Consider the following 10000-nt stretch of genomic DNA (forward strand, 5'->3'; position numbering starts at 1 on the left):
AACATCACGATTTATTTCCGTTTCTTACTGTGGCTGTTTTCCTTTTCATTGTGATATGAAGTGTTGCGAAGTATACTATGGCGATATTTAATTTTTCATTATTTTTTTAAACACCTTAAGTTGATTTCAAGGTTATTTTTTGCACATTTATTTTCAGAACAAAATAATGAATAATTTTAATTGGTATTTTTAACTAAAAATTTAGATATTCGTAATGAAACAAGTCATTTCCTCTATTGTTTTCAAGCCGGTAGTTGTCAACACTCGCCCCGGTGATTTCTTTTGTCAGTAATGTTATTTGATTTTCTGAGCTATTTTGCGTTAATCATGAATGATAATTATCTTAAAATGTCTATGAAAATGTTTGATTTCATGTTCTAATTAGGTGTTTTCATATTTGTTATAGTTGGCCCTGTTTCAGATGGCCAAAACGAGAGCTTTTATCCGACGTGTTAAAAACTACGAGCAAAACACCGAATACATACCCGTGACTCTAAGGATGTTACAGACAGATAGACACAGCAAGAGAGAGAGAAAGGGAGGGGGGAGGAGAAAGAAGGAGAGACAGAAAGAGGGAGTGAGAAAGACTGACAGACAGAGAAAGAGATAGAAAAATTGACGAGCAGACAGAGTGGGAGGGAGAGAGAGAGAAGGTGAGAGACAGTAGCAGAGAACGAGAGGGATACAAACAGACAAATGTACAGACAAACAAAGATAAAAAGGAGGTGGGATATGGTTAAAGAATGAGGAAGAGAAACAACAAGAGAAAGAGTTAGCGTGTTTGTCTATGTATCACCTTTATCTGTATATCACTTGTTTTTACATGTCTTCCGTATGTGTTTGCTCGTCTATTTTCGGCTTTAATACATGTATTTGTTTTTGTATTTAGTAGGTATTTGATTATCTGTTTTTGTCATTAGTGTATGTGTATGTTTGTCTGTTTTTCCTTTAGTATATATGAATATTCACACCGCAATTGACGCTCACTTTCTCCCATAGACTTTTTTTCCAAAATGTATTATACTAAGAGAACACAAACAAACACAATTTTACTTTAAAAAAAGACAGATAGACATATATTAGAGACAAAAACCTAAACACAAATATTCTACAAGAAAAAAAATACAAAAAAACACACATTTTAAAGACAAAAAGACAAACAAACTCACATATGTTAAAAAGAAAACAGACAAACATCCACATGCACTAATGGCAAAAGCAGACAAACAAATACCTACTAAAGACAAACACAAATACATGCATTAAAGACGAAAACAGACAAGCAAACACACATACGAAAGACAAAAATGAAAAAAAATACATTTAATAAAGACAAAAGCAGACAGACAAACACACCGTATTTTTATTTCTACAGCCAAACAAACACACATGCCACAGACAAACAAGCACACAGATTGTTTTCATCTTTAGTATTCATACCTACAAACAAATGCATATACCAAACCACCAACAAAGAACAAACGAACAAACACGGATATCTTAACCGGACATACTCTCCCGTCAGAAACTCCATCGGACTCACCTCTGCGACAGGAGGGCTACCAGTTGCTCCCAGCTTAGTGACCGCAGATGGTCCGAACTGAGGGACAGCTGGTCGTCCTCAGCTTCGTCTTCCTCGGACTAACGGGGAGAAAGAGGTACGGTTAGCGTGTATATCTACTTAGGTGTATCCATCCACCTATATATCTTACCGGACACCGATAATTTATGATGCTGTGACCACGGACGGCTCAAACATGAACCTACCGTTAAATAAATTAAAAAATGTGTATGTGTGCGTGTGTCTGTCTAGTTATCTATATCTATCTGTATGTGAATGTGTGTGTGTGTCTATCTAGTTATCTATCTATTTGTCTAACTGTCTACTTACATGCCTACTTGTTTATCTATCAAAATTTATATTTAAAGAGATAGATAAATATCTATATAGATATTTATATAGTTATATAGATAGACAAAATTATACATACACACGTTAAAAAAACGTGTGTATGTATACATGTACACAAAGACACACACACACACAAACAGACACACACACACATCATATGTATTATGATGATGTATGTATAGTTATTATATGTATGCATACATAGTATATAATATATATATAATATATATTATATATATATATATATATATATACATATATATACATAATTGTATATATGTACACAACACACACACACACAACACACACACATATAGTATGTGTGTGTGTATATGTATTATATATATATATATATATTATATATATATATATATATATATATATAATATATATATATATATATATATATTATATATATATTATATATAATATTGTGTGTGTGTGTGTGTGTGTGTGTGTGTTGTTGTTTGTGTTGTGTATGTATGTATAATACATATATATATATATATATATATATATATATATATATATATATATATATATATATATATATATAATATGTATAATCTGCATCAGACAGCTAGAATCCCTGCACATGTAAGTGAAAACAAACAAGTAATCAAACGCGGAAATGACAGCGAAGAGCATCAGGAAAACAATAAATCATTTTACATATCCCGTGCAATTATCAATCACGCACGTTAAAAAAAAATCAATACAGAATTAAGGTCGGATTTGGACTACAAACCCGAGTAAATACTAACTGATGAATGATGGAGTTTGTGCATATTTGAAAACTCTTTTTAATCTGTGTTTATCTATAGATGCGTAATCTTTTATAATCAGTGATTCTTTGTGATGGTTAATCCATCGTGTGTTCTATTTCTTTTGTATTTCTGTATCTAGTTGTCTATTAGTCTACCTATAAACTGTGTAGGTGTATTAATATTATCCCCACGCGAGCCTGTACTTTGTGTTTAATAACTGTACATGGAAAAAGTTGTTAATTACCTATTGAACATTTTTTTTTCTTTATTATATACTGCAGTTTTACATGGACTATAATAGATATATGTTGAACTTTACGCTTTCACTGAGAGGAATGCTTACTCAACTGTACATGCAATTTTAATCATATATATTTCAAAACTATTTTTAAAACAAACGTTGTATTTTAAATCCTTTCATTTCTAGATGCGCTTATTATTTCTACACGGAAGCTTATTTGATAGAGGCTGTGACGTCATAATTGTTTATACGAGCGGAATTTTGAAGGCGGAGCTTGTTGAGATGAAGACCCTGTTGCCACGCTTGTTGAGAGAAATCGAAAGCCTTTGCCGGTCGGTTCCGTTTTCCCAAATGAACAGCAAGTTGGGAAAATAGCTAGCATATAGGTTGAGGGCAACTTCGAAGGTTGGATATTACAAAGTGGTTGTTGAAAAACAGCTCGTGTGCCCACGACTGAACAGTTTATATAACCTTGTGTGTAAAATATTGTGATTAAAAGATTATAAGAAATTTGTGATGATTTTTTTTCCATCTTCATTTCTTTATTCCGTATATTCAGTGATGATTTTATTTCATGTAATTAATTCAAGTAATTAAGACAGGAAAGTTTTGTAAACCAAAGTTAAATTTCGTTAGATACGGTTTCCAACTTTACTTTGTTAATCGGAAAAGCAGAAATAAACAGGATTTTTTTGTATAAACTTACCATGTCGAACTCCATGTTGTATATTCTCTTAGTCTTCATGTGAGCAGGAATTTCACTTGTTCCATGAAGGACAAATACGACCTCATCAACTGTTCCGTTTTCTTTTTCGTCCGTTTGCTAAACAAGAGAAAATGAAATTATCTGAGGGTTACTAATATATAATTAAACCATCGTCGCCCTTATCTAATTAGCTTTACGCTGTACGTTTATAATAACAACATTACGGTGACTTTGTAGGGAGGAGAGAGGGAAGAAGAGGAGGAGGAGAAAGGCACGAAATCTCAATGAAACTTAGGGTAAAAAAAGCATAATGAGTTTTAACCCTTGGTGGACCCCACGCTGAGTCCCGACCCGTATTTAGCCAGGTCCCCTTGAATGCGCCATATTTACATGTTTGGTTATGTCATCAGAATATAGGAACTGTGTGCTTTAATATATCACGTTGTGTGTGTGTGTGTGTGAGTGTGTGTGTGTGTGTGTGTGTGTGTGTGTGTGTGTGTGTGTGTGTGTGTGTGTGTGTGTGTGTGTGTGTGTGTGTGTGTGTGTGTGTGTGTGTGTGTGTGTGTGTGTGTGTGTGTGTGCGTGTATGCATGTATGCATAAGTGTGTGTGCGTAGTCATGTATAAATTTTGATTTGCGTGTGCATCTGTATCCACACACCGTATACGTGTAAAAACACAGACACAAATCCATATTTACACGTAAGATATCCCCTTTCTGCGTTTGCGTCTGTGTCTGTGCATGTGTGTATACGTGTAGGCATTTGTAAGCACGTGCATGTGTGTGTGCGTACGCGTGCCAACTCAAAAGGACTCACGTAATCGGAGATGTTCAACTTCCAGACTCCTTGCGGATCCTCTCCCCAGGTATGGACAGACATGAACGCCCATTCCTGGAATCCTTCTGTGGACCTGTCTGCCACGCGAGGACTCAGGAGTGTCGTCGGTGTGCCTAAGGAGGGCGATTAATAAGCTTGTTGATGAGAATGTTATGTATGAAATATTCTTTGTTGTAGAGAGAGAAGAAAGGCGTTATATTCTAGATATTTAAATCAAAAACATGGTCTTACACCTAGAATAAAATCCTAAACCATTTTAGGATTTTATTCTAGGTGTAAGACCATGTTTTTTTAATGTATTGATTTGCATGTTTTTATAATTTGTTTGTATTGATTATTGGCAAGATGTTATCAAGAAATGGCATAGAATGAAATAAGAAAGTTTGGATTATAAGATATAAGAACATATTCTTATGACTATCCAAGCGGAAAAAAAAATTAACAACCGAAATAGAAACAATAATCATGAGAGACTTTATGATAACGTTTGTCTCGGTGGATAGTTCAGTATCATTATCATCATTATGACCATTATCAATGTTATTACTTCATTGTATTCGTCATAATTATCGAGTTCTATTATCGTCACTCCCTAATCCACAAGCATTTCAAGCACGAACTGGATATCATTGACCTTCGACAAACTCAAAAAAATAGAAATCAGCTCCCCTTCCACACACACACACACACAACACAAGCACAAACAAACAAACACAAACACACACAAAGCCTCAAGCCTTACCCATAGGACTCATGAGAGCAATGTCCAGGGCGCCCCTCCTGGAGTAGCTGATGGAGGCGATGACCTGGACGTGTTCAAGGGACCTGATCGCGCATCTCGGGTCCACTTCGAAGTAGATCAGGACGTCTTCGCCGGTCTGCAGGTCGCCTCCCGTGCTAGAGGGGAGGAGGAGAGTGAGAGGAAGGAAGGGAGGGGGGAACGAGTGAATGGGGGAAGGGGAGAGAGAGAGAGATTGGGGGAGGGAGAGAGGGAGGAAGGGTTGGTGGGAGGGAGGAAGAGAGGAAGAAAATGGAGGGTGGAAAGAAGAGGAGAAAGGGTGGGGAGGAGAGAGAGAGACGTAGACAAAATTCCAAGGTTTTCGTGTGACACATTACCGGACACCGATAATGTGTAACAATTTCCACAACACAATCAAGACCCAGTTTGAAGTATAGTCAGCACGCTCACTTTCCAATCTAATCACCTCAACGTGCAACCCCCCCCCCCCAAAAAAAAAAAAAAAAATAATAATAATAATAATAATAATAATAATAAGTCTAGAATACAGTCAGCTATATGTTCAATAAGCCAGTCATCAGTCCAATAAGTCCATTTCTTCTGGAATCCAAACAGCACAGCACCCAATTTGGAATCCAATACGGAATTTTCTCAACCTGGAATCCAATCATTTCACCCAGTCTGCAATCCAATCATCATTTTACCCAATCTGGAATCCTATCAACATATCACCCAATCTGAAATCAAATCAGTTCACTAGAATCCAATCAGCATTTCACCAATCTGAATCTAATCCGCATCTCTTCCAATCTAGAAGCCAATCAGCATTTCACCCAATCTGGAATCCATTCAAGACCCACCTGAAGAAACTCCGCTCACCTTCCGTACCTGTTGGAGGGCGCGATCCTGCAGACGGTCTTGTCCGGCACGCGAGTCCAGTTACTAGCGACGTCCACGAGACCAACGGCGCTGAGCAGACCGAAACCGAAGCGAGCGTTGACCCGCAGACCGCGCCCGTTGGTCACCCAGCCGCTGTTGTGACGCAGCGGTCCGACCTCGCTGCTCCACACAACCGCGTGCTGCATGTCGCGCCAGGTCATTTCCGGGCTGCGAGAGAGAGGTTAGAGGTCAGAGGAGGTCACTGGGATCCCAGCTGAGTAGAGGTTAGAGGTCAGGAGAGGTCATTCGTTCCTCAGGTGGGTGTTGGGAGGGAGAGATTAGGGATCAGGTCATTGCCGGGCTGAGAGGGAGAGGTTAGAGGTCAGAGGTGCGATGCTGGAAGGAAGAGGAGAGAAATCAAGAGAGGTCATTGGGTGGGTGCTGGGAGGGAAAAGTTGGAAGTCAGTAGAGGTTACTGGAGGTCCTAGGTCTTTGGATGGAGGTGGGGTTAAGTGTCAGGAAAAGGCGCTGGTGATCCCATGCCATTGCTGGGACGGGAGAGAGAGTTTAAAAGTCAGAGGTCATTAAGTACATGGCTCCTGTTCTAGGGATGGAGGGCAGGTCAGAGAAAATCATGGTTTGGGGTTAGAGGTTAGGAGAGGTCAACAGGGATCTCACTACCGCTCTTAGGTCAGAAGAGGTCATTGGGTCTTAAGGATAGGCCAGAGGAGGTTTATAAGACATAATTCAGCACTGCTCCTAGCTTGAAGGGGGGTCATATGAGGTCATTAAGGCTTATGGGTAAGTCAGAAAAGATTGGTGGAAATAATTTCATTTCTGTTCTTAAGTTGCAGGGAAAGTCAGGGGTTACTGGGATCCTCGTCATGATGGGATGTTATAAGGTCAGAGGTTATAGGAAATCTGGGATGTTGAATGACCTGAGACGAGGAAAAATCTGAACGAAAATTAATAATTTTCCGAGAGGATTATTTACACAAATAAGGCGGTAAAGTGGAAACGTGAATAATCAATCTTAAATTGTAGAATTATTCATTTTCACATTTACTTTTTGTAAGCATTGCATTCTGGAAAATATCGTTTAAACACAATAAACCTAGACTACATAGGAGAAAGCGACAAAAAGTGAGAGAGAGAGAGAGAGAGAGAGAGAGAGAGAGAGAGAGAGAGAGAGAGAGAGAGAGAGAGAGAGAGAGAAGTGAAGAAAACGAAAGAAAGAGAGACTGGCCCTCATACTTATACTGTTTCTATCATACCTTATCCTCATACTTAACTCCTGACCTTTACACGTCACCTGATATTTGACCTATATCATTTGCCTCATACTTGTTCCCCTTTCATTCGCCTCATACGCAAACCTAAAAAAATTGAACCTTAATCCTCCCCCTCATACCAGGCCACTACACTTCCCCTCATACTTCCTTATCCTTGACCCAAAAAATTATCCTTACCCTCCCCCTGAGACCACTTCCCCTCATACTTGACCTTTTAATTCACCTCATCTTTGACCCCAAAACGTGGCCCCTATCCTTCCCCTTATACCAGACCTCCATCTTTCTCCTGATACTCGACCCTGACACCTACTTGACTTCGAGGGCGAGCGCGATGATTCCGGCAGCGAGAGGAGCGGCCGCAGACGTCCCCGAGAACCGGTCTGTGCAGGCGCCGTGGAGGTCCGTCGTGGCCTGGGGGGAGGGGGGGAGGGAGGGAGGGAGGGAGGGCAGAAGGTAGGAGGGTGGGAAGGTAGGAGGGAGGGAGGGGATGAGGGAGGGAGGGTGGGCAGAAGGGTGGGAAGGTAGGAGGGAGGGAGGGGATGAGGGAGGGAGGAGGGGGCGGGTGGGAGGGAGGGAGGGAGGGTGGGCAGAAGGGTGGGAAGGTAGGAGGGAGGAGAGGAGGGAAGGAAGGAGGGGCAAGAAAGAGGAGGAAGGGAGGGAAGGTGGGAGGGAGAGGGGGGTAAGGGGAAGAAGGAAGGGACAGGGATGAAGGAAGCGAAAGAGAAAGGGCAAAGGGAGAATGAGAGGCAGAGAAGCAGGGAGAAAGGAAAGAGGGATATCGAGAGAGAAAAGCAAGGAGGAAGGGAAGGGGAGAGAGAGAGACAGAGAAAAACAGAGAAAGAGAGAGAAAAAAAAATGCTCATAATCAAAGATTCGATTCCGATTTCATACTATTTATTGTAATGTCATTTATTACTGAAAATGTTTTATTTTCATCATCTTCTTGAAGTCCTATACCCTTGAGCATTAACTAGGACATTGTAAATAAATACAGAACTTCATTCCCGATATTTTTTCCTTCATATTTATCAAACAGCAAACTAAAATGCCATGTTTTCAAACGTTTATCGCGTAAAGCTTTTTAAACAAAAGGGCACAACATGGACACGTATTCATTGGAGCTGAAATTACTGAGCTCACTGGCGCATACACAACATGCAAATAAGGCCAACATATGCGGCTTTTTCGCATGCACACATTCTTAATTGTTTTTGTTGTTGTTGTTTTTTTTCTTTTTTTCCCTTTTCCTGTTTATTTTCGTTTTTTTTTTTTCTTTCTCTTTCCCTGGTTTTGCTGGTGCTTTTTTTTCTCCTTCTCTCTCTCTCTCTCTCTCTCTCTCTCTCTCTCTCTCTCTCTCTTTGTCTCCATCTCTCTCTCTCTCTCTCTCTCTCTCTCTCTCTCTCTCTCTCCTCTCTCTCTCTCTCTTTCTCTTTGTCTTTCCCCCCCCTCTCTCTCTTCTCTTCTCTCTCTCTCCTCTCTCTCTCTCTCTCTCTCTCTCTCTCTCTCTCTCTCTCTCTCTCTCTCTCATACGTCCTCCAACCCTTAACTCACACACCCCTCCCCCCATTCACTCCCCATAAACACATTCCCCCCTCCCCATCCCCTCAACACACTCTATTTCCCACTCCCTCCCTCAACACACTCCCCCCACTTGACACACACTCCCCCCAACAACCCCAACACACTCCCCTTTCCCTCCCGTAACACTTTCCCCGGTCAAAACACTCCCACCCTCACCCTTTTAACACACTCCTCCCCATTTATCCCTCCACCCCTCAATCCCCCCCTCCCCCACCCCCTTCCCCCGAACTCACAATCTTCTGATCCGTGTAGGCTCCCGAGGAATACGCAGAAGCGAGCGTGGAGGCGCACCGCTCGCCGTACCAAGGGAATTTCCCCGACTCGGAGGCGCTGCTGATACTCAAGGTGTAGATGGAGGAGGTGTAGCCGTCGCAGTTGCAGTTGTCGCCCGAGGAACCTCCGTTACCCGCCGCCCAAACGTACATGGTGCCTTTACCTTGTCGACCCTGGCGAGAGGAGCGAGTCGTGAGAAGGGTGCTGTTGTTGTTGTTGTTTTGCTGTTGGGTTTTTGTGTGTGGTTGTGAAAATGGGATGTTCTTGGGCGTATTATAAAGAAAAGGGTGATTCCGGAGCAAATGCTTACGAAATGAAGTAATTTTGGAATCATTGTTCATGAAGAAAAAAAATAGAAAACGAGTTGTAAAGATCGGGATTCGAAGAAATTGGGATGCTGGAATGGCCGGGATATGAAGAAAACGAGATACTCGAGCCGGTCTGGGAATGGAGAAAATGAGATGTTGGAAGGGGAGGAAAAAGAACGGGTACAGGGGGGGGGGGGGGTAAATGAAAGGAGGAAGATGAATAAAAGAACAAAATCCAATGTCTTCTTTTGCTTTTTTCATCTTTTTTGTTTTCGTTCAACCTTTTGAATTTATATTTTAAAGTTCACTGTTTTGATAACTTTTACGTGAAGCAGGTCAGGTTAACTGAAACGGATAAATTTCCTTCACCTTTATAGTGGTAGAAATAAGAGTAAGATTACATTGAGTTTCGTTAAAATTACAAAAAATGCTTTACCCAGTTATGGTTAAAGTACAGAATGACA

At 40.7% G+C, this 10000-nt stretch overlaps 1 protein-coding gene across 1 annotated transcript in view; it reads right to left on the reverse strand.

Annotated features, from left to right (window-relative positions):
• The window catches only part of LOC119595243 (neuroendocrine convertase 1-like), a 24468-nt gene that overhangs the window by 1408 nt on the left and 13060 nt on the right, over nucleotides 1-10000 (reverse strand). Inside the window, exons 7-13 of the mRNA XM_037944406.1 lie at nucleotides 9189-9401; nucleotides 7685-7785; nucleotides 6083-6310; nucleotides 5207-5361; nucleotides 4444-4577; nucleotides 3627-3743; nucleotides 1544-1641 (exon numbers count right to left, since the gene is read on the reverse strand). Of these exons, the coding sequence (XP_037800334.1) occupies nucleotides 1544-1641; nucleotides 3627-3743; nucleotides 4444-4577; nucleotides 5207-5361; nucleotides 6083-6310; nucleotides 7685-7785; nucleotides 9189-9401 (1046 nt within the window). The remainder of the gene's footprint in view (nucleotides 1-1543; nucleotides 1642-3626; nucleotides 3744-4443; nucleotides 4578-5206; nucleotides 5362-6082; nucleotides 6311-7684; nucleotides 7786-9188; nucleotides 9402-10000) is intronic.

The sequence above is a fragment of the Penaeus monodon genome, chromosome 35 (assembly GCF_015228065.2).
Source record: "Penaeus monodon isolate SGIC_2016 chromosome 35, NSTDA_Pmon_1, whole genome shotgun sequence".
Lineage (NCBI taxonomy): Eukaryota > Metazoa > Arthropoda > Malacostraca > Decapoda > Penaeidae > Penaeus > Penaeus monodon.